Source organism: Mixophyes fleayi, chromosome 4, assembly GCF_038048845.1.
Source record: "Mixophyes fleayi isolate aMixFle1 chromosome 4, aMixFle1.hap1, whole genome shotgun sequence".
Lineage (NCBI taxonomy): Eukaryota > Metazoa > Chordata > Amphibia > Anura > Limnodynastidae > Mixophyes > Mixophyes fleayi.
Window position 1 is genome coordinate 236,226,947 of NC_134405.1, and position 25,281 is coordinate 236,252,227.

Sequence of the window (25,281 nt, forward strand, 5' to 3'; positions counted from 1 at the left end):
AGGAATCGGAGTTTAATGAGGACCCCAAAGTGCTTCTAAAAAATCTGAGGAGATATATTTACTCGTAAAGAATGTAATAATGGACAGACTTATATTTAATACCACACATCAAAAATGCAATGAAAATATGCAATCATACGTGTCAACATTAAAGCAAAAAAATTGATTTTGACACCATCTCCAATGACAGAATTGTTTTTGGTATTCATAATGATACTGTACTCACATAGCTGTTAAGAGAAAAGAATTTAAATTTAGGAACTACCATTCACATTTGCATGTTTCATGAACAGTCTGAGAGGAGTACAAGGGAATTAATAAAGGAGGCAGAAGTATGTAGTATACAGCGCACACCACCACAATAAGTGTGCAATGCAAAAACTGTGGCATGCACCACCCACCCGAGCAGCAAAAATGCCTGTCCTATAATAAACATCGTAACTCTTGTTATAAATGGAACCATTAAAAAAATACTGCAAATCCAAATATACAATGGCGACTAGCACATCACATGAATCACTGAAGGAAAAGCGGTCACATACAGTGAAAAACGTGGAGACCATATCAGAACCTGCCAATGTGATATATTGTGATAGTGTAGATCTGGTCGCTGAAAAGTAAGAAAGCTTTATTATCCTCTGTGTCTAACACAATGGAAACATACTGAAAATAAAAATTTACACTGGTGCCAAGTGCAACGTCATGTCAAAGACTACTGCAGGCAACAAACCCAGAGGCACTAATTGACCAGACAGATGCAATAAACCTTGTGGTATATGGAAGCCAAATCCTTAACACTATGGGCACAGCCACATTATAGTTCATGTGTGTGCCATTACACTTTCACATCATTGATCTTGATGTCAGACTACTGCTAGGATTGCCTGATAGCCTTAAACTGAGCTTGATACACCTGGGAGCCAAAGTCCATATGGTACAGCCAGAAATTCCAGAACTCAAGGAATTCAAAGATCTGTTTGACTATGATTCCATTGGTAAACTCACTGTCATTTACCACATGCGACTGGATGAGTCAATCGTCTCCACAGTCTGTGCAACCCGATGCATCCCCCTTGCTATGAAGGACAAAGTTCTTGCTAATATAAACCGCATGATAAGGTTCGGTATAATTAGCCCAAAAAAGAAAGCAATACAGTGGGTCTCAGCCATTGTAGCTGCAGTGAAAACAGATGGGTCAGTCGGACTATATATAGACCCTGTGCACCTAAACAAAGCACTGCTGAGGGCTCGACACCCATTGACAATGAACAAGTTATTGACATATTTAGCACCCTTGAAGCTAAATGTGGATTTTGACAGATACCTCTGGACAAAGAGTCGTCCAGGCTCACCATGTTCATGACACCCACTGGATGAAATGCTTTTTTGCGTATGCTTTATGGCCTGACCCCCAGCATTGAAGTTTTTCAACGATGCATTGAACAGCTGTTTGCAGGATACCCATGTGAAATCACTGTTGATCACATCCTCATATGGGTTTGCAACATGCAAGAACACGATAAGCGCCTCCATCAGATGTTGGAAAGGATCCATGCCATAAAATTAAAGCTTAACTCAGACAAAAGCAAGTTCCGGGTGTCTGAAGTTCCATATGTGGGTCACCTTCTCACTGACAAAGGGGTCAAGAAAGACCCTGAAAACACAGAAGCTATTCAGCAAATGCCATTCCCTGAGGACAAACTCAGTCTTCAGCAATTCTTGGGAATGACAAACTACCTGTCGAAATTTATTCCCAACTACAATGAGACAACTGCACCACTAAGACAGCTCCTACACCAAGATACAGAATGGCGCTGGCAGGAGCCACAGCAGGTTTCAGTTATAAAATTAAAACACGTGTTAACAAGCCCTCCAGTACTTCAGTACTTTAATGTGCATTTACCGGTGGTGATCTCTGCAGATGCCCCACAACACAGAAAGAGTGCTGTTTGCCTTCAAATTAACAGACTCATAAGGCTAGATTTACTAAGCTGCGGGTTTGAAAAAGTGGGGATGTTGCCTATAGCAACCAATCAGATTCTAGCTGTCATTTTGTCGAAGGTACTAAATAAATGAAGGCTAGAATCTGATTGGTTGCTATAGGCAACATCCCCACTTTTTCAAACCCGCAGCTTAGTAAATCTAGCCCATAGCCTTCTCCAGATTACTGACTGAGACTGAGTCACAATGTGATCAGATTGAAAAAGAACTTTTGGGGATAATATTTGCCTGTCACAAGTTCCATGATTTTATATATGGGCGTCCTGTCACTGAATGGATGAGCTACAGCGTGAAATGTTGGCAGGCGATCTGTACCAATGGCTGTATCAATTCATATAATAAGAGTGGCCCCAGTAGTCTAGGGAGAACTTACATGATCTGCGCCCTATTTTGCCATAAGAGATGAGCTTACAATGTCTGATGGAATCATCCTGAGAGGTCAACGATTCATAAATCCATGCAGAAGTATTATGCAAAGCAGCTCCACCAGGAGCGACGGCCGGGACACCTGGAGGAGCACAAACAGTCGCGGTGGCTGCGGTCACCGCCACGACTCTAACAGTACCCCACCTTGAGGAGGGGTCAAGGAACCCCGACATCCAGACTTAGTAGGAAATTTCTTGAAGAATTCCTTCACTAACCTCTCAACGTGGAGACGCCTCTGTGGTATCCAACATCTCTCTTCTGGGCCGTAACCCCTCCAGTGGACTAGGAATTACACTTGGCCTTGAACTTTCCTTGAGTCAAGGATTCTTTCAACAATGTATTCGTGGTCTCCGTTGACAATCAAAGACTGAGGCCTATTATAGGAAGGCTGACTGAATTTGCTGGGAGCAGCAGCTTTCTTTAGAAGAGAACAATGGAATGTAGAGGGTATTTTTAAAGAGGGTGGTAGCTTAAGCCTGAATGCTACTGGATTTATCCATTTTACAATGGCAAATGGTCCAATGTATCGGGGCCCCAACTTCCTGCAAGGTTGCCGCAACCTGATCTTTCGTGTGGACAACCAAACCCGATTCCCCACTTTCAATGAACATGGTCCACGATGGCGGTCCGCGAAGACCTTGGATTTTTGAGAGGCTTGACTTAGTGCAGAGTGCACCTTTTTCCAGACAGACCTCAACCTGGCAGTAAAAGCAGGAGTTCCAGAATCCCCACTGGGAACAGCAGTAGAGAAAGAGTTGGATTTCGGGTGGAACCCGAGGTTGCAGAAGAACGGGGATGTGTGTATAGTGGAATGGCAGGAATTATTGTACGCGAATTCCGCCCAGGGCAAGAGAGAGGACCAGTTATCGTGGAATTTAAAAACATAGATGCGTAGGAACTGTTCCAAGGCCTGGTTGGTTCTTTCTGTCTGTCCATTCGACTGAGGGTGATACGCCGAGGACAGACTGATAGTGATCCTAATGGACTTACAAAAAGATCTCCAAAATCGTGCAATAAACTGAGATCCTCAGTACGAGACGATGTCTTCAGGAAGCCCATGGAGACAAAAGATATGTGTCAGAAACAAGGTGGCCAAGGTCCTGGCATCAGGTAGTTTGGGTAAGGATATAAAATGGGCCATCTTACTGAATCGGTCCACAACTACCCAAATGGTGTTATGGCCTGCGGATACTGGCAGGTAAACAATAAAATCCATCGAAAGATGGGTCCAAGGCCTGCTTGGAGCAGGCAAGGGTAACAGTACACCAGAAGGACGGTTTCTAGCAGATTTATTTCTGGCACATTCAGGACAGGCACGAACGTAAGTCTCCACATCATCCGATAAGGTGGGCCACCAAAGCCAGCGAGAAAGAATTCCAATAGTCTCACGAATTCCTGGATGACCAGCAGAGTGGTTGTTGTGACCCTCTATGAGGACAGGTTTTCTTAGGTGAACCGGGATAAATAATTTGTTGGCAGGTGTCTGAACTGGAGAAATTTTCTGGAAGTGTCGGATAGTGGCTCCCAGATCCTGGGTGAGTTCGAGATGAATAGAGGTTGAAGGAACAATAGGCAGCAAGTCAGGAGACTGAGGATGATGGGCCAAAAAACTTCGGGACAAGGAATCAGCCTTAGTATTTTTTGAACCTGGACGGAATGCAATGATGAACCTAAATCTGGTGAAGAATAGGGCCTGCCTGGGATTCAGAGTTTTAGCGGTCTGGATATATTGGAGGTTTTTATGGTCAGTGAAGATGGTAATGGTATGTGCAGCTCCCTCTAACCAATGTCGCCATTCCTCCAATGCCAACTTAATGGCCAATAATTCACGGTTTCCGACATCGTTATTACATTCAGCAGGCAGAAACTTTCTAGAGAAAAAAGCACAAGGATGTAACTTTTTACTCCGTGGGTCTTTCTGTGAGAGAATAGCACCAGCACCGTCATCCGAAGCGTCCACCTCCACAATGAACGGAAGTTCTGGGTCAGGGTGTCTAAGGACTGGAGCGGAAATGAAGGCAGCTTTGAGAGCTGAGAAACTTGCCAATGCTTCTGAAGACCACTCCGCTGGGTTAGCTCCTTTTCGGGTGAGGGCAGTGATAGGAGCCACTAACGAGGAGAATGAGCCAATAAACCTTCGGTAATAATTGGCGAACCCAAGGAATCTTTGGATCGCCTTCAGGTTAGTAGGGAGGACCCAATCTTGAATTGCCTGAACTTTGGCGGGATCCATTGCGAATCCCGATGAGGAGATGATGTACCCCAGGAATGCCATTGTGGACACCTCGAATTCGCAATTCTCCCATTTTGTTTACAGGTGATGTTCCCGCAATTTCATTAAAACCTGGCGGACATGCTGGCGATGCTGAGAAAAGGATTCGGAATAGATTAAAATGTCATCCAAATAAACAACGACTGTTTTCCTCAGGAACTCTCGTAATACATCATTGATCAGGTCCTGAAAGACTGCCGGAGCATTGCATAAATCAAATGGCATTACGAGATACTCGTAATGTCCCGACTGAGTATTGAAGGCAGTCTTCCACTCATCCCCCTTCTTGATTCGGATAAGATTGTAGGCCCCTTGGAGGTCAATCTTAGAAAATATAGTGGCTGTTTTCAGTTGATTGAACAGAACAGAAATAAATGGTATGGGATACATGTTCTTAAAGGTGATGTTATTCAGTCCACAGAAATTGATGCAAGGTCTAAGGCTGCCATATTTTTTAGAAACGAAAAAGCAACCTGCGCCTACGGGAGATTTAGAAGGGCGAATGAATCCTTTCTTCAGGGTTTCCTCTATGTATAGTTCCATGGCCTGAGTCTCAGGGATGGATAAGGAATATAAACGCCCTTTGGGCAACTTGGAACCTGGTACTAAATCAATTGCGCAGTCATATTCTCGATGTGGTGGCAGTGAATCAGCTTTCGTTTTGCAAAATACATCACTGAAGTCCTGGTAGGGTACCGGCAACAATTCTGGACTAGGCTGTAGGATTCTGAGAGGCAGGGTCAAGCAAGACGTAGAGCACCCGGAACTCCAACGGATAATTTCCCCTCTTTTCCAGTCAATAAGGGGATTATGACTGCGAAGCCAAGGATACCCCAGAATCAACGGAGCAGAGGGACAGGTAATTAGGTAGAAGGAGAGTTCCTCCACATGGAGGGCTCCTACAGACAACCAAACCATTGGAGTCCTAGCGAGAATTCTTCCCCCAGACAAGGGGTTACCATCCAACCCACAGGTGGTAATGCTTGATCCTAACTTGATATCCGGAATGTCGAGCGTCAGAGCCAAATGTATGTCCAGGAAGTTACAGGCCGCACCACTATCAAGAAAGGCCGTCAGATCCATGGATTTCCCACGAAAGGCTAGACGTCCAGGCACTAACAAGGAATTCTCTGCAGAGATAATTTGAAGACCTAAGCGCACCTCTTCGCCTGCACTTAGGCTTTGTAGCTTCCCGGCTTATTGGGACAAGAACGTACTAAGTAGCCAGGTTGACCACAATACATACAAAGGCCTAGTGAGCGTCTTCTGGAGCATTCTTCTGGAGGCAGGCGGTAAGCGCCCAACTGCATGGGTTCAGAGGAATCGGGCAGAGTAGTACAAGAACTGCGGGGTAAGTCAATAGGTACGGATGATTCCCGTTGATTCTTCCTCTCTCTGATCCGACGATCAACTTTAATGACGAGTTGCATCAACTCCTCCAGTGAGTCGGGTACCGGATACTGGACTAAGGAATCCTTAATTTGCTCGGTAAGACCTAAGCAAAATTGACTTCGCAGTGCTGTATTATTCCAGGCACTATCGGTGGACCACCGCCGGAATTCCGCACAATATTCCTCCGCGGAGCGACGTCCTTGCCTTAATGCTCGGAGATGAGACTCAGCTGAGGCCACCCTGTCTGGGTCATCGTACAGTAACCCCAGAGCTTGGAAAAAGGCGTCCACGGACTGCAAGGCTGGACTCGTTGAAGGCAAGGAGAAGGCCCAAGACTGAGGGTCGCCCTGCAATAGGGAGATAATGATCCCTACCCTTTGCTGTTCAGAACCTGAGGAGCGTGGTCTCAGGCAGAAGTACAACCTGCAACTCTCTTTAAAGTTGCGGAAAGCTGACCTGCTTCCAGAGAACCGGTCAGGCAAGTTCATTTTGGGCTCTTGTGTGTCACCAGCGGGGGCTTGCTGAAGCTGCAGGTTTCTGGAAGCCTCTTCTTGGGCTGCCAACCGCTGGGATAGATTCTGCACGACTTGGGAAATTGTCTGTATCTGGTTCGCCAGGATCTGGGCTGGAGACAGATTCGGTTCGTCGTTATCCATGTCTGTATAATACCAATCTTCCTTGGCCAGTTATAATGTTAGGAAATCCCAAGCCAGCACAATGTAACTCGGAGTCTACTCTGAAAGCCTGGTGTTTGCTGGAGCCCCTAGTGGTGGGGACAGACTTGGCCGCAGGCCGACGGAGGGTCGAGAAACGTATACTGGCTTAAGGAGAACCCAGGAGAGGAGTGATTGGCGGACAGCAGCGTGGGGTTCAGGCAGAGAAAACCAAGGTCAGAGGTCACAAGCACAGGTTCGAAATCCAGGGGCAAGCAAAAGGTCAGGAGCACTAGCGGAGAAGCAGAATCCGGATTTCCGGCAAATGGTCAGGGTCTATAGAAAAGAAAAATATCCGCACTAGGTGAGTCTCATGCCAAAGTCTAATAATAGGCTCTAAATATTGTGGCCTATCAATCAGGATGATTGAATTGTGGCACAAAACATCCTGAGCGGTGCACCCAATACACCAAGAATATAGTGAAATATCAAAGGAAAGGAAAGCAGGTGACTGAGGGGCAATCAGAGACGATGGATGAGTGTAAATATAAAATAGAATACATTTTTATTGATATACCTTAAAATTGTAAATAAACATTTTATCCTAAACCCAAAAGCTGGCGAAATATTAAAAACCAAAAACAAAAACAATAATAGTTAAATTTGCAGATTCACTGCAAATTTAGCTCAGGGGTCCTATTATAGATAATAAACTCTAAATAGAGGATATCACTAATATAATATAATGGTTGGTATATAGATAGTAGATTCCACTATAAAAGGGTTCCCTATTAGCAATAATGACTCCTGGGTTGTCTCAAGCAATGAATGGAATCTAGAAAGATGCCTATATAAATCAGAGGAATCCCCCTGGTGGAGGCTTTAATGATGACTATCTAATATGTCATATAGTGAGGACTCAAATAATAGATGTATCTCTGAAAGGCTGTAATAAGAAGGCAAAATCTAAACGTAAGGCAAACTCTAGGAGAGAAGTAGAGACCTTCAGGTTGAACGCTAGATGAACCAGAATATATAACCCTATATGCCCTAAATATCTCCAATAAATGGTTTATCAAACAAAGAATAATGGTAAGTGGTAAAGGCGTTCCTACTTTAAGGGATATTTGGCACACCAAACCAAAAATCGGTATTTAGATAGTGAATAACCTATCAAAACTCCCCTAATTACAAATATATCTCCTAGATTGTCTCAAACAATAAAAAGTATCTTTAAAGAGATGCCTGTAACATTTCAAAGCAGTCCCCCTGGTGGTGGCTTATATAGTAAATCTCTGATCTATCCTATATCATGTCGCGCTGACTCTAATAATAGATGTGTCTCTAGGAGTCTGGTAAGAAAACGATATATGCCTAATAGACAAACTCAGGGAGTTGCGTGGAGACCCTAAAAATTAAAACGCTAAATAACCCACAATGATTCTCCCTAAATGCCCTATATATCTTGAATGAATAATTTATGCATCAAAGGGTAGGGGAGAGTGGTAGGAGCGTTTACTATTGATTGAACATGTTTGGAACACTGAGCTAATTAACGCCAATGCGCGTTTCGCTAATCAGCTTTATCAAGGCTAGGTCAAGTCAGGGTCAAAAGCGTAGGTTCAGAGGTCCAGGAACAAGCAAAGGTCATACACGGGAAGTCAGTCAAAGGTATAAACACCAAGCAGAGAGTGAACAAGCAGGTAGCAGAACTGAGTACAGGACGCTATAACCGGCAGTGAGGCTGCTGACCTCACTGCCTTAAATAGTACAGATGGCCAATCAGAACCCAGTTCAGAATGTGTCCTCCAGTATAATGGATATGCAGAGCCTGCAGCCAATGGGAATAGCAGAGTGTCAGCAGTAAGCATATTCCTAATCAGCCTTGATTGGCTGGCTGAGCTCAGCCTTGAACGGCTGGCCCTGGACTCCCTTGTGCGCACGCGCCCGGCTGTTTGACAGCTGGCCGGGGGCGCGGCGCCAGAAGCTCTCCAGCGTCCCGGTTGTTGCCCAGGCAACCGGGACGAGACTACAGGAAGTGACATCCCGGTAACATAGCGATGGCCGGGACGCCCGCAGGAGCACAGACAGTCACGGCGGCTGCGGTCACCGCCGCGACTCTAACAAACAGGTTGCCTATCACTGCTCTGAACCGTCTCATGTTCTGCTATGACCTTCTCGTGAATAGGTGCTCATAACTGTGCCCCTTATTCAAGTCGTCTGACAAGTAATTTATACAGCAAAAAAGTATGTTTGCATCCCATACATCTAATACAGAAGTGGAAGTTACTCAATCAATTTATAATCAGTTGCTTGAAAGGGTGGGGTTATCCTGAAAGAAACAAGCACAGAGAAAAAAACCCCAGCATACTTCTATAGCCAACAAAGGAGCTGCCATTTCTATAAGAAATTAAAATACAAGTGTGGTTTAAATAACAGGCAATTTTGACCAACCACGCTGTTTCTTCAGGGTTCAAACAGGTCTGAATAGCGCTGCTGTATTGACAAGGAAAATAAATATGTGGACCAAACATATGTACATTAATCTTATGCTTAATTATGTTAATGAGAAATTACTATGAGGAAATCAAGAACATCAATGTGGTTAAAACATTAGGTAATTTGGACCAAACCACGTTGTCTTTTTTAGATGTTAAACAGGTCTGAATAGTGCAGCTGTATCTATAAAGAAAGAAAAGTAGTCCCTCCTGAATTCTACTCTCCAAACAATTTGAAAATAATGTGTCAATTGGATACTAATTTGGAGGGTGGATGCAAAATATTGATGGACTATACTCATTAAATTTCTCATATATATTTAGAGACTCAAAAAAAACTTATCATAATGGATGGTGCAATTAGAAGATGATACACCATTGATGCATAAGGGTTCCAACGTACATATGATAGCATTGGTCAGCTATGACACCTGTTACTAAGATGTATAACAGTATGTGTCCCATGCTGGTTATGTAATAGGAATAATCAACATTAACCTTCCTAACTCACAAGGGGAATATCCAATCTATTAGTGAAGAACTCATTTTAATAGATGGTGCAATTAGAAGGTGATACAGCATTGATGTATAAGGGTTCTAATTTACATATAATAACATTGGTAATTTATGACACATGTTTATGGCAATATAGATGGTGCCAAGTGTGTAATTTTGAGCAGTGTCCTGGCTTGACAAGTAACATTGTCTATTTTATCAGTTTATTGTTCTTTTCATTTGAATTCCATAAACACTTTTTAATATTTCGCTATTAGATACGATTTTAGGATGAATTTATTTAATAAAGTAACATTTAACAGAATTTAAGGATAATTTAAGATATATTTTTGTTCATTAGAGTGCCCCTTAGGATCATTTCTTTTTCTCTTTTTTTTACTTTGGTTCCAAATACTAATGATCAGGTGCACCCTTCCCTGAGATGGATGGTTACTATTATTCAAGCCAAATTGGCGTAATTATCTTAGAGGAAGTCAAATGGACTACCTAGTGCGGTCTTTCTTTTGCTTGTATATATTGTTAAATAAGTCTGATTGTGGAACTACAAATACCAGCAAGCTCTGGCAGCCGTTGACTACTTGGTTATGTTGGTGCTTGTAGAACTACAAAACAGTGTCAATAAAGTAGTTAAAAGAAGTGAAAAAGCAGTGGACAATACCATAATCAAGTTGGTCTTAAAACCTGTGCATTTTGTGGAGTGAAAAATATTCTTTCCATATCTGGAACTCCTTCAAACATATGCTATTTATTACCCTTATAGTGCATATTAATACACAAACTAAAATCTGATTTTAGTTATTCTGACACTCACAAACTTACATAGTGATATGTTTGTATGCATCATTTGCAATAAAGATTCTCCTATGCGATCACTGTGGTTCCAAAGCACAAAGTTTTTATTCGCAAAGTATTAAAAGGCAAAGTTTGGCAGGCATATGTTGTTAGTACTATAACAAGCTTCAATTAAATGCTCTGGTTTTCAAAGCCAGAGGTGAACAATTTATACATTGTTGTAAAAGCAGTGACATCACAAAGATTCACAGCTAAAATATTAAGGTCCACATTCATAGGTCAATAGGTTATGACCTCCCAAGAACTTGATGTGCCATTGGTTGATTCCTCTGGTGATTGTTCCTTGAGGTGGCCAGGTGTCCTTCTTCAGGCTCCTCCCTTTTGACCTGTATAAACTGGTTCTTTCTATGGAATATCTGGACTTGCGATTTGGTGTATGAAAAGTGATATTATTTATAAATAGCGTTCGCAATGTGCAAACGCTACATAAATATTACTGGAAATGTTCTCCTGCAATTGCGAACAAAATGATACCAAATTCGATGTAATTTAAATGCTGGAAACATTAATTAGCCTCTTCACCACTTTATATCTTATATTAAAAGATAGAAAATACGTAAAGATGTTTAAATGTTACTGCAATAATAATTATGTTGCATAGTAATTGCATCGAAACTGATTGTAGTGTACACAAATTGATTGCCACCTTCGTCCCATTATTAAGCTTCAACAGTCCACCCGTTGAGTGTATATATCCAACACTCTCACCGTTTCAAGATTCGATTGCAGGATTGTAATATAACTCTTCAGTTTTTTTTACTTAAGTCAATTACTATGAAGACACCAACTATAAGGATAAGCAGCTTACCTATACTAGTATAAAGTTCTTGTGCCCATTATGTAGGTATAGCACTTATTATCAAACTGGTTGACTAATATCACACAATATTCACCAGTAACTGCTGTGAGATAATTTAGTACCATTCTGTGCTGTACTAATTCCTTCTTGTAAGCTTGCAGCGCCTTACCCATATACCTGAATGTGTCATCTTACATCTTGGTAATATTATCAATTAGTTTAGCCAGGGCATGTATATATTTATATTTAGGGTTGCCCGAGCAGTCTTAGTGAGGTACAATGCAACCAAGAACTGAAACCCTGTAGATTTGGTGATTATATTTGCAGCTAATGGTTCTTCCCCTGTCGTCATACTTATTTTGACTTTTTGTTCATACTGTGTGTGTACATAAGGAGGTGGGATTGATCTGTAAATGTCAGTCATTTTATCATGGGAAACAGTTATTATTTCAGGAGCTATTCTCACTACAATATATACCCGTTTAGAGTTCGGAGTTAACCATTTTGTACAAAACTTGTGGAGTGGGCTAATGTTTAATTGTTCCATTCAGCTTCCCAATAGTCAAGTTTCTTTGCATACATAAAATTCAGACACAGCAGAGACCTGTCTATCAAGTAGTGGTGAAGTGTCATACTAGAGGAAAAAAAAGGACGAGAAAAACACTAGAAAAAGAAAAACAGATAAACTGTTGCTCCATGATGGGAGAGTAAACCGTGTGAAATCCGTGGCGCAGATGTTATTGACTGTGACTTTAAGTCTCACACAACAGATTCACGAGTGACGGAGTTGTGGTGTCAGCCTTGGCCTTGACCTGAACCTTCTCTGGATTGTTGACTTTTCTCCAGTGGGTGGAATGGATCCAAGCATCTATTTGTGCTACTTTCAGAGATGTGGTGCTGATCATCAATACTTGGTACGGGCCTTCCCACCTGTCTGATAAACAAACTGAGCATATGAAACTGCGGATCATAACATATTCCCCATGTTCAACATTATGACAGTTAGTGTCTGGCATATCAGGAGACAGTATTTTGAGGTTCTTTTGTTGCTGTCTCAGCTGTTTGCTCATCTTTATAAGGTATAGAACAGCCACTTCATTGTTGCATTTTAAATCATCTTGGGGATCTACCATCAAGTGAGGTTGTCTGTCAAAAGTATTTAAAAAGTGATAGGTTAAGAGGCGGTCTAGGAGTGGTTCTAATGTTGTGGAGTACTAATGGCAATGCTTTCGGCCACACTAATGCAGTTTCAGCCATCACTGTACTCAATTTCTTCTTGATAGTACCATTTACTCTCTACTGTCCCACTGACTTGCGGCCTATAGGGAGTATGTAGTTTACTATCAATACCTATGATTTTGCACATAAGCTGAAAGACATGCCCAGTAAAATGCGTACCCCGATCATTTTCAATGATTTTGGGTATACCAAATCTATAAACTCTTGAATGACTTTCTTAGCAGTAAAAACAAAAGTATTAGAAGCAGCTGGATAAGCCTCTACCCAGTTAGAGAAAACATTGACACAAACGAATACATACTGCAGGGTGGAAATTGGATGAAGTCAATTTGTATGACCTGGAAAGGTTCATCTGTAGGAAGAATGTGGTATGGCTCTGTAGGTATAGCTCTCACCGTATTCTTTCTCAGACAGCTAAAACAAGACATTGTTTTCTTACCAGCTTGTGAAGAGAAGCCCCGTGCACACCAATATGCACATACCCTCCTTTCCCAGGTGAGTCAGACCATGTGCTGCCTCTGCTAAGCTTGGAATACTTGCCTCGGGAGCCACTGGCCTACCTTGTCCATCTTTCCAGAGTCCAGAGGACTCTTGACCACATTCTTCCACTTCCAGAAAGCCTTCTGTGGGGGACCTGCCTTTCTTTTAAATTCTGTACACTGAGAACTGCAAATATCATTCATTTGGTGATATTTGTTTTTATGAGTTAGCCTGCTGCTCTCTTAACAGCGTCATCTACTCTATAGTTTACCAAGTGATATGGGTTCCCTGTCATATGTGTGTGCTTTACACTTGATAATGGATACTTCCTTAGGTAGTTATATTGCTGTCAGAAGTCCTTTAATGTGTTGTGAGTGTCCTACTGGTGTGCCTGTTGTTGTCATAAAGTTTCTAAGATGCCATAGAACCCCATTGTAATGCACTACCCCAAATGTGTACCTAGAGTCAGTGATATATTAAATGATTTACCCTCTGCCAAGTCACATGCTCTTCTTCATGGTTCACGCTATGAGTTCAGCTATCTATGCTGAGAGAGGTGGGCCAAGGGGTTAAGCTTCTATAACACACATAATTTTCCTGAGTCCGTCTGTCTATGACAACTCCCATCTGTGTAAAACATAAAATCTAAATTTTCAATGGGGTGTCACATACGTCAGGTCTTTTGGTAAAGGTCTGATTCAAAGTTCCATACAATCCTGTGCATCTGTTTACCTGCCAAATTCACCTTCCGCTAGAGTCTCCTGTCCTTCCACCTTTTGTATATCTTGAGGCACATATGGTAGATATGTAGCTAGATTTAATGTATTGCACCTCTTTATTGTGATGTTTGCAGGTGCCATTAGTGCTATTTCCCATTTCTGTGGAGACATGCCTGATTTAGGCAGAATTTAGGAGGCAGCACAGTGGCCTAGTGGTTAGCACTTCTGTCTCACAGCGCTGGGGTCATGAGTTCGATTCCCGACCATGGCCTTATCTGTGTGGAGTTTGTATGTTCTCCCTGTGTTTGCATGGGTTTCCTCCGGGTGCTCCGGTTTCCTCCCACACTCCAAAAACATACTGGTAGGTTAATTGGCTGCTATCAAAATTGACCCTAATCTCTCCCTCTCTGTCTGTCCCCCTCTCTGTGTGTGAGTGTGTGTGTGTTAGGAAATATAGACTGTAAGCTCCAATGGGGCAGGGACTGATGTGAATGAGTTCTCTGTGGAATTAGTGGCGCTATATAAATAAATGATGATGATGATGATGACAGATACCACATGTGGTGTATAGACAGTTGAATCATGTCCCAGTACTACATCCTTGCTCTTACTTACCAGAAGTGCAGTTGCTGCTACACTTCTTAAACACATAGGGAGAGATCTTGCCACAGTGTCCAATTGTGCACTGTAGTATGCTACCGGTCTGCTAGAATCACAATCTTTTTTTTTGGGTCAAAACTCCTGCAGTACAATCAGCAATTTCAGCTCAGTATAAAAGTACAAAGCTACAGCTGGTTTTGCTGCAGTGCCATGTCTGGTATAGCCTTAATACTGTCCATTGTCAAATGTCTTAGCCCCTAAGTGTGACATTGTCCTAAGTACTTGTCCTTTGTCTGTCATGGCTGTAATTTATCTTTTGCAACCTCGTGTCTTGTTTGTGAGAAATAAAGTAACAAGTGTTTAGTATCAGACACTGGTTTCATAAACGAATCAGAACACAGCAATAAATCATCTACATATCGAACTAGAACAGACCCATTGCTTGGTTGAAAGTATTGCAAACAATCATGTGACAACATACTGGGGTTGTCTATAAACCCTTCAAGAAATCTTGTCCATCTATATTGTACACCTTTATAGGAGAAAACAAAGAGGTTCTGACAGTCATGATGTAGATGGACAGAAAAAAAAACAGAGCAAAGAACATTAACAGTGAATTGATTTGCAGAAAAACAGATTTTTAATCAGGATGACAACTGGAATGGGCACCACAAGGAATTGGCTCTCGACTATTTTATTAATCCCCTTTAAATCCCTTGTCTGTAGCCCCACCCCCATTCTTTTTAATCATAATGGGAGTTACATTAGCCATCAATCCAGTGTCCTGTCCATCTTTAGTCCATAAGGAACCCGGTATATGTGGCAATATTTCTTCTACCTGTGAAGGACTTGTCTCTATTTCTGAAGAGTGCAACATTAGCCTTTGTGGTGTCCAATATATCCTGTACCTCTGGTGCATGCCTTCCTGGAATATCTAAAAACACGCCATCAGAAGTACAGTATATACACACCCTATTTTACATAATAAATAAGTAAGTTAGTAGGGTCCACTGCAGCCGAAAGAAAGGAATGTTTAGTATGCAACGGCCCAACAGTATCTTCTGTTAATTTTTCACACCAAACTTTGCACTCATAATGCCACAAATTTAAACAAGTGACATGTTTAAGTTGGAATTTTCTTGAACTTAGCATACAAATCTCATTTTTAACTGAATTTAATATATCAGGATCAAAGCTACCAACAATAGAAAACCTTTGCACATATTCAACAGTTACTTTTGTCCACTTCTCACAACACACATTTGCTCTCTGACCATATTTCCTACTCATAATATATATTGCAGACCCTTCAGGTTCTACCGTATACTTATGCTGGTTTAATGTTGCCCCTTGTCGTGCCTGCCCGGCTCCCATGGTCTATGGTCCTTCAGAACTCTAGAGTAGGTTAAGAAAATGGCAAATTATAACCAATACAGGTCACACACGATTGCGCGTTCAGGAAGCTAAACTTTTCTAAAGTGACGTCTACTCACTCTTCCAACTGGAAACACTTTTTTGCACTTCCCATCTGGAAACTTTCTCCCAGAGAGGATTCTTTCTTCCCATCTGGAAACTCTCTTTTTTCCAGCCAGGATTTGCCATTAAAACAGGAAATAGCATACAATATAGTATATACTGTATATATATTATATATACACTATATAAAATAGTATACTATATACTCTATATATTCTCATATTCTAATAACCATAAGAATATATTCTAATGGTTTTAATCGCTTAACCTGACGATACCATTAACCATCCGTGTTGCGTACCAATATAGAATCGCCACGCTACATAGTATTATTAACCATCTGCTTTGCATACCAATATAAACTATTCCCTTTGCTTCATTTCATACATACACACGTGATCACATACATACAGTCATGGTCAAAAGTTTTGAGAATGACACATATATTGGTTTTCACAAAGTTTGCTACTTCAGTGTTTTTAGACCTTTTTGTCAGATGTTGCAATATATGGTATACTCAGCTAAAATTGCAAGCATTTCATAAGAGTCAAAGGGCTAGATTTACTATCAGGCGTGATGCATGGCGGCTTCAAACCGCCATGCATCGCGGCGGTTTTCCGGCGTGTTTGCATTGCAAACAGCCGGATTTACTAATGGGCGCATTTCAGCTTCAATTTGAAGCCGCCGGCGATGTAACGGCGGGATGTAATGCTCAAAGCCGCCGGCGGCTTTGAATAGAACATGGCGCTTTTGCTTTAAATGACGGCGCTTTTGTGTAAAGGCGGTTTTTTTGAAAATTACACCTGTCTCCTGGCCTGTTACTATTGGCTATTTTCAAACTCAGGAGATTTGACATCACAAGCCCTATATAAACCACTGGCCTGACACTTTTTTCTCTGATAGGGTTTAGAGGAGTTTTGTGAGAGGAGTTTGGAGGATAGTGGTTTGCTGAGAGTTGGTGAGAGTTGGAGTTTGGTGGATTGGTGGAGCGCTATCTGATTGAAGTGTGAGTAGTCCTGTGGTTTTTTCCTGTTTTGTACATTTATTTTCTCATTTATTTTCTGTCTTGTATTTTTTGTATTTGACTTGTCCTTTGTCTGTGTTACTTGTGTGTGACTGTGTGGAGAGTGTGTCTGTAGGTAGTGTAGTTTGTTCTTTGTGTTTGTAAGTCCTTCAGTGTTTTGTGTTTTTCTGTCTTCTGGGTAAAAATGTCCAGAGATAGGAGGGGAGAACAGGCTGAGGAGAGGGAGATGGAGGTTGAGGGGTCAGAGGAGGGAGAGGGAGAGGTTGAGGAGACAGGACAGGGCAGGAAGACCAAGACAGGGAGGAATGTGCGCTTCTCACATGATGAGAATTGTGTGTTGGTGCACAACATCATTCCCTGCTACGAGGTCATCCTAGGGAACCTGGCAGCCCGGACTCCTCTAAGGCGGCGTCACCAACTGTGGAGGAGAGTCTGTGAGGCCGTGAACGCGGTGGGCCCACTGAAGCGGACAGTGGCACACTGCCGCAAGCGCTTCTCTGATATTAAGAGGAGGCTTAAAGAGAAGATGGCCCAGGAAAGGAGGTCGACAAGGCGCACGGGTGGTGGCCCCCCACTTCGTATGGAGTACACCACGTACGAGGAGGAGCTGCGCCAGATAATGCCGGCTGAAATTGTAGAGGGCATAAATGTGCAGGACACCGATTCGCCCTCTTTTGGCCAAGTAGTTGGTGAGTTATTTGTTTTTTTTACCCTAACAGTATTTTAAATGTTTTTTTCTTTTTAAAACTGCTTTTCTCTTTTTAAAACTGCTTTTTTCTTTTTAAAACTGCTTTTCTCTTTTTAAAACTGCTTTTTTCTTTTTAAAACTGCTTTTCTCTTTTTAAAACCTCTTATCTCTGTGCAAAAGTTTTTTCTTATTTGTTATTTTTTTTTTGGTTGTTTTTCAAAGTGTATTTTTGACTCTAATAGTTTGTAAAGGTTTTTTTTTTCTCATACCAAAAAAAAAAAAAAAAAATTGCAAACACATTTGTGCAATAAACAGTATATTTGGAAATTGTTTTTTATGGAAATACATTGTATGCTTTTTCTAATACATCCAGATTCGCCAGGACCGCAGTTCAGTCCCAGTGCCAGACCTACACCTCCACCTTCAGCGAGAGATTCGGGCACAGACGAGCAAGCAGGTGCGTGATTTCTGTTTAGGAGAGAAATAATGGAGTTAATTGATTTTCTGTGCAAATGTTGCTGTCAATTTTTTTTTTTTTTTTTAATTGTTTGCAATGAGAAGTTTGGTCTACATTTTACTAAACTGATATGTTGCCTATAGTAACCCATCAGAATATACCTTTACTTTATTTATTGCATTCAACAAAATGACAGCTAAAATCTGATTGGTTGCTATAGGCAACATCTCCACTTTTTATAGCATGTAGTTTAGTCAAAATAACCCAGCATGTACTACACAGTCCAAATGATAATGGGTATTAAAAGGATAATAAGTGCATCCGTAAGCAGGTAGCATAGGACTAGAAATCAGGAATGCAAACATTGTGAAAGAATCTGTAGTTGCGAAAGAATATTCTTTCCTATCCAGTGTTCAGAATGCAATATACAAACTTATTATATACTATATACTTACCGTCATTTTTCATACACAGGGCCCTCTTCATACCAGCCACCTCAGGCGGAGTCCCTGGAAATGTCCCCTGAGCCAGAGGATCAAACGACCATCACCCTGGTAACAGTGGATGCCCCTGTGTCTGGCCTCCAGGAAGTTTCACCTGGCCCTGCTGAACCATCACACCACCAACCTGCACCTGAAAGTATGGACCCAGCCAGAGAAATGGCGCTGTCTATTGGCGCATTCCAGCAGCAACAGACATTGTTTATGGACAGGCAAACTCGCCACATGTCACAAATTGCGGCCCAAATGACTGGGGCTGTGGAGGCCTTACATTCCACAGTACGTGAGGGGAATGCCAATGTGACCCGGCTGGCAGGGCAACTACATTCAGAAATTGTAGCCCGTTTACCGGCACCTATGTCTTCAGCCACCACCAGTGCCGCTAGTACGCCTACCACATCTCTACAGAGTACTCCTCCAAGGAGAGGTGCTCGCACCAGGGGTGGGCGAGGGAGGGGAGAGAGTGGCACCAAGCATAGTGATATGCCTGCAAAAAGGCAACGCTAGCACAATGTTTCTTATTGATTAATGTTTTGTCAAGTTTCTATAACCATTATACGTTATTATTTATTGTGTTCTGCAATAAATGCAGTTAAATTTCTATTGTGTCAGTCTTTCTTTTCTGCACATTAAACAAGAGTATACTGATTTTTTAACAACTATGCACTAATTTCACTTAAAAATTGACCTCTGACTGTCACATTCCAGGGATGTTCATATTTACCACATGAGGAGTACACACTATCCTGTTTTTAAAGGTTCCAATTTACAAAACATTTAAAATAAAATACTAAAATTGCACTCACATAAAACACATTTTGTAGCAAAAAATGTTTTTCATACTATGTACTTACACGTAAAGTAGTTTGCAATTAGACGGTCTCTAATCTCCCTTCCGCCCTCTGTGCTCTGCACATCACCAGATGTGACACGTACCCCTTCTTCTTCACTGTCTACTGCAATAATCGGTGGGGTAAGTTGATGTAAAGCCAGGTTATGCAGCAGACAGCAAGCCAGGACAATCTCAGATACCTTTTCAGGTGCATACATAAGCACCCCACCAGATTTATCAAGGCACCTGAACCTGGTTTTCAAGAGTCCAAACGTACGTTCTATGACACCTCTAGTGGTTATGTGTGCCTCATTGTATTGGTGCTGTGCAGGAGTCTGAGGATGCAGCAGAGGAGTCATGAGCCAGGAGCGACACCCATATCCTGAATCTCCTGCAATAAAAGTAAAATGTTAGCTACCATTTACTTTGAGCATGTTGTACAGCAGTTAGCATATGTGAGTCCATTTGAGCAAGGATAAGGGATATATAAAACATGCAAAGTACATACCCAAAAGCCATCCCTCCGGCATTTCACCACTTTCAAATTTGGCATAAAGGGTAGACTGTCTCAGGATAAAGGCATCATGACATGACCCAGGATAGCCTGCAACAACACTCAATATACGCTGGTTAGCATCGCAGACAACCTGCACATTCAGGGAGTGGTAATGATGGCGATTAACAAAAACCTCTGCCCTGTGGTGAGGTGGTCTCAGGGCAATATGAGTGCAATCTATTGCACCCATTACATTAGGGATACCTGCGACCCTATAGAAAGCTCCCTTCAGCTCATTGCACTGTGACTCCTGGCTGGGGAAGCTGATATAGCTAGGGCACACTTTTTTAAGGGCACCTAAAACCTGTCCAAAATGCCTTGAAAATGTCGGCTGCGTTATGCCAATCACTCTGGAGGACACAGATTGAAAGGAACCTGTTGCCAAAAAGTGAACTGCACACAGTAGTTTGTGTAGTCCTGACACTGCATTAGAGCGGATGGTTGTAGGCTCCAAATCATCCTTCACTTGCTCATACAGTGCCATGAGGTTAGTACGATTGAGGCGAAACATTTGTACTACCTCCACATCAGCCAAAGACTCCAGATTCAAACGCACTGGAAATGCACGTGGAGTGCGGGGTCTTTGCAGGCTCCGCGGAACAGATGCCAACTGCTGTTCATCCTCCTCCTCCTGGCGCCTTTCTGCCTCCATCAGGTAAAAAGCTGCAAACATACACTGGCAAGAATGCACCACATTACCTGCAAAAGCCATTCTCCAACAACCCCACACCTGCCAAATAATGAGGGGCCCTTTTTGTAAGCATCATGATTAACTGCTGGGCAATAGACGGTGATTGTCTGTGATTGCTTCAGGCAGAAAAACCATTTTTCACATGTGGATTGCATTAGCATTAAAATAAGGGGTAACTATGTAATGCAACAATTCCCATCCTAGTTTCTTTGAGGCAACAGTATTCTAGTGGTTTTTTGGAAAGTACAAAACAACTAGAAAAGGAAAGGTGAAATGAGATTTTACTATGCAATCATACTGGGTGAAAAAATAATGGAAAAAAAAAAAAACAGTAGCCTGAAATTTCATGACACTTTGCCCATTTTCTATACACAGTCCTAATGGGTCATTGGACATGAAATAGGCCTTTCTCTTATGGTCTGATTGGCAAAATACCTGAAACAGCACACTGTTTGAACCATCACGCCGCTCACAAGCAGCGCTTTCATTTTGGTCTTTTGAATGGCGGTTTTCCGGCGGCTTTATAAACCCCCTAATAGTAAATCCGGCTGTTTATATGTTGAACATTGTTGAAACCGTCATGGCGATGTATACAGAGGCGGGTTTGGAAACATCATTTTTGGCCGTTTGGACGGCGGGTTTAGCCTTAGTAAATCCGGCGATGGCTAAACCGCCGCCAAATCCGCCGAAAGTCGGCGGGTTTACAAACACGCCTGATAGTAAATCTAGCCCAAAGACTTTTATTGACAATTACATTAAGTTTATGTAAAGAGTCAATATTTGTAGTGTTGACCCTTCTTTTTGAAGACCTTTGTGTCAGCAGTCGCGGCGACCGCGGGCACCTCCACGACTCTCTCGGCTCTGCTGGTGGCGTCCTGGCCGTCGCTATGATGACCGGGGTGTCACTTCCGGTTTATTTGTCCCGGTTGCCTAGACAACAACTGGGATGCCTCAGTCTCCCTGCAGCCGTGCCCGGCCAGCTGTCAAACAGCCGGGTGCATGCGCGCAGGGCTGTGCAGCATCACTCAATTATGGCTGATTAGTTTTAGGATCCTGCTGGCACTCTGTCTTGTCATTGGCTACAGAGCCTGTACTTAATTATGCAACTACTGGAGCACTGGCAGGGCTCTTGCCCTGATTGGTTATCTGTATTATTTAAGACAGTGAGTACTGAGCCTCACTGCCGGTTATAGCGTCCTGTCTCAGTACTGCGGCCTGCTCCTGTGCTAGTTTGGTGTTGAACCTTGGATTGATTTATCTGTGATTGACCTCTGCCTGTACCCGGACTCTGAACCATTGCCGGTGACCCTGACCCTGCTTGTACCTGACGTCTCCACCTGTGCTCTGTCCGGTCCGCAGATCACTGGCCTGTCCCTACTCCGTGTAACTTCTTGACACCAGGCCATACTCCAAAAGTCTTCACCTCACTATGCATGCAGATGCACTCACACCTGCCTGCTGCCATTCCTGAGCAGGCTCTGAATTGGTGGTGTCCCGATCCTGCAGCTGAATCAACTTTAGAAGATGGTCCTGGTGCTTGCTGGAAATTATTGGGAGCCCTGAAGCCTTTTTCACAACTATTGAACCTCATTCCTTGAAGTTCTGGCTGATCTGATAAATACTTGATTTAGATGCAATTTTACTAGCAGAAATATCCTTGCCTGTGAAGCTCTTTTTGTGCAAAGCAATGATGACTGCACGTGTTTCCTTGCAGCTAACCATGGTTAACAGAGAAAGAACAGTGATTTCAAGTACCACCCTCCTTTTCAAGCTTCCAGTCTGTTATTCTAATTCAATCAGCATGAGTGATCTCCAGCCTTGTCCTCATCAACACACTCACCTGTGCTAATGAAAGAATCACTGATCTGATGTCAGCTGGTCCTTTTGTGGCAGGGCTGAAATGCAGTGGAAATGTTGTTTTTGGGATAACGTTCATTGTCATGGCAAAGAGGGAATTTGAAATGAATGGCAATTCATATGCTCACTCTACATGACGTTCTGGAGTATATGCAAATTTCCATCATAAAAACCGAGGCAGCAGACTTTGTGAAAAATAATATTTGTGTCATTCTCATAACTTTTAGCCATGACTGTACTTTGTTAGTAAAATTTCCTATTGTTGGCAACCTTTTTCCTAGATACACTTCCCAATTTACTTTACTGTATTATAATATAACAGAATCTTTTATATATCTCTATATCTAAATCTCTGGTAGTATAGAAATGTAATATGCACTATTTAAACAAACAAAAGCTGTGCACAGCAATTGCAATTAGGACTATGTAAAACAATTTTACCTTGGTCTCTTCAGGTTCACTCCAGCACCTCTGATAGACTCTCAAAGCAGAAATTTAGTTTATCAACACAAGATGTAAATAAAAAGTATCGAATGATAAGCATTCTTACCTTCTTTGATGTGTCTTCCACGATTGTTGAGAAATTGAAATCTGAGAGTACTAGAGTAGAGGGGAGTCCACTCATGAGCCCCAGTCTGATACGTTCATATGTACCATTTGCAATAAACAGTTTATACACTCTATAGTTGTAAAAGCAGTGATATCACAAAGATACACAGTTAAAGTTTTAAGGTTCACATTCATAGGTCGATGTGTCATGACCTCCCAAAAACTCGACGTTCCATTGGTTGATTCCTCTGGTGATTGTTCCTTGAGGTGGCCAGGTGGATTTCTTTAGGCTCCCACCTCTAGATCTGTATAAAATGGTTATTTTATGACATCTCTGGACTTGCTATTTGCTGTATGAAAAGTGATAATATTTATAACTAGTGTTCGCAATGTGCGAACGCTACATAAATAATACCGGAAAGTTTCTCATGCAATTGCGAAACAGAATGATACTCGACTCTATGTAATTTAAATGTTGAAACATTAATTAGCCTCTTCACCACTTTTAATTTCATATTAAAAGATAGAAAATTTGTTAAACATATTTAAATGTTGCTACGATAATAATTATGTTGCATATTAATTGCTTCACAACTGATTGTAGTGTACAGAAATGATTGATTACCACCTTTGTCCAATTATTAAACTTCAACAGTAGCTTTTAATATTTCCATATCTATAAGGAGCATCCGTATCTGTCTAGATCAACCTATCATTATAAATAAGCAAATATTATAGGAAAAATTAAGCCAAATGATTTCTCCACCCAGATTCTTCCATCTTTCAGTACAATTTCTGTTCACCTGCAAATGTGGCTATCTTGCTCCGTAGACCTATTTACCCCAGCTGCAGTGCCAATTATGTGCACAAGGTGCTTGATGGATCCATAGCTGCTTTTGCACTGGAGAGCTGTAATTTTGCACTTCTAAATGACCTCCAGTAAGAAAATTCGATAAAGAAAGCATTGGATAATGTGTATTTTGAGATGTTAAACTTTTCTACATTTGGCATTCATTTTGGTGTTAAACTCACTTGCAGTTTTACAAATAAGCAACACTTATTTCTATAATAATTCATGTACTAAAATATTACACTTTTATAAATAGGTCCCTTAAGATTGTTTCCCCCACTCCCCAAGTATATATATGTCCTGGGACATTTGAGATATTCTCTAACTCTTCTTCCCCCACCACTATAATGAATCATTTTCCTATTGTACAATGCACAAGAATTTCAGCACAGGGTGTGTCAAGAGCACTGATTAGATGGTTCTGGCAAACATCCAATCGCTGTTCTCAAAGAACAAGAACAAAGTTCTGTTCGGATACTTTGGTGGAGGGGGTTAACATAAAATATTTACTTTGGATGGACATGTCTTCTAAGCATTTCAGTTTAATAAAATAAGATTACTTGCCAGTTGGTAAAAGAGCTTAATAATTTTAGTATTTAACAAGTTCAGAATAAATATTTTTTCCAATATTATTTCAACATCTTTTTATAAATTAAAAATTCCTGTACAAAATCTGTAATTAATGACTAGCAAGAGAAACAGGAAATTAATATTAATCCTATCATTACGTTTGGCAAACACAAATGGACTTCAAAAGCTGTAAGAGATACTAAGCAGAAATTGGGCTCTAGTACTCAGGAATGCTCGCCTTACAGCAAGTGCCGAGATAAAGTGCTCTGGGAGAATTTTATTGCTCTATTGTAAAAGTGATGCAAGTGACCAAATCATTAACAACATTTATAGCTGAAAGTACAAAGATCAGTAATGTTTGTTATTAAGATCAATGTATGAGTAAACTGTCTTTATGATAGTCATGGTTGTAAATTGGACAACCCTAATCAATTTAATAATATATGAAAATGTAAATTGTGCATAAGCTAAAAGCTTATGTGTCTAGGGAAGAAAATATGTATAAGGGTAGATAACTGATTGAGGAAGCAGAGGGTTGCAATAAGTGTTTAGATTGAGCTAAGTTTATTAGTGGGGTAAAGGTGTTACAGGGATTAGTAGGTCTTTGCCACAGAGCTGTGTAACATTATTAAAACAGAGCAAGACTTTAAGTTACTACAAATGGACATCACAATTTTTGTGCTAATATACATATAATTGTATATAATTGGGGAGATATGAAATGGAAAAGGACATGTATATTGTAATAGACAGTAAACTGATTAATAAAACTAAGGAAGTATTC

General features: G+C 41.4%; 1 protein-coding gene across 1 annotated transcript; it reads left to right on the top strand.

The window, feature by feature from the left end:
• The first annotated feature begins 17,173 nt into the window (after nucleotides 1-17,173).
• On the top strand, nucleotides 17,174-24,020 carry LOC142150805 (uncharacterized). Its single transcript, XM_075205989.1, has 4 exons — nucleotides 17,174-17,636; nucleotides 18,009-18,092; nucleotides 18,567-18,871; nucleotides 23,865-24,020. The coding sequence occupies exons 1-4, from the start codon at nucleotides 17,174-17,176 to the stop codon at nucleotides 24,018-24,020; spliced, it is 1,008 nt and encodes a 335-aa protein (XP_075062090.1).
• The last annotated feature ends 1,261 nt before the right edge of the window (nucleotides 24,021-25,281 follow it).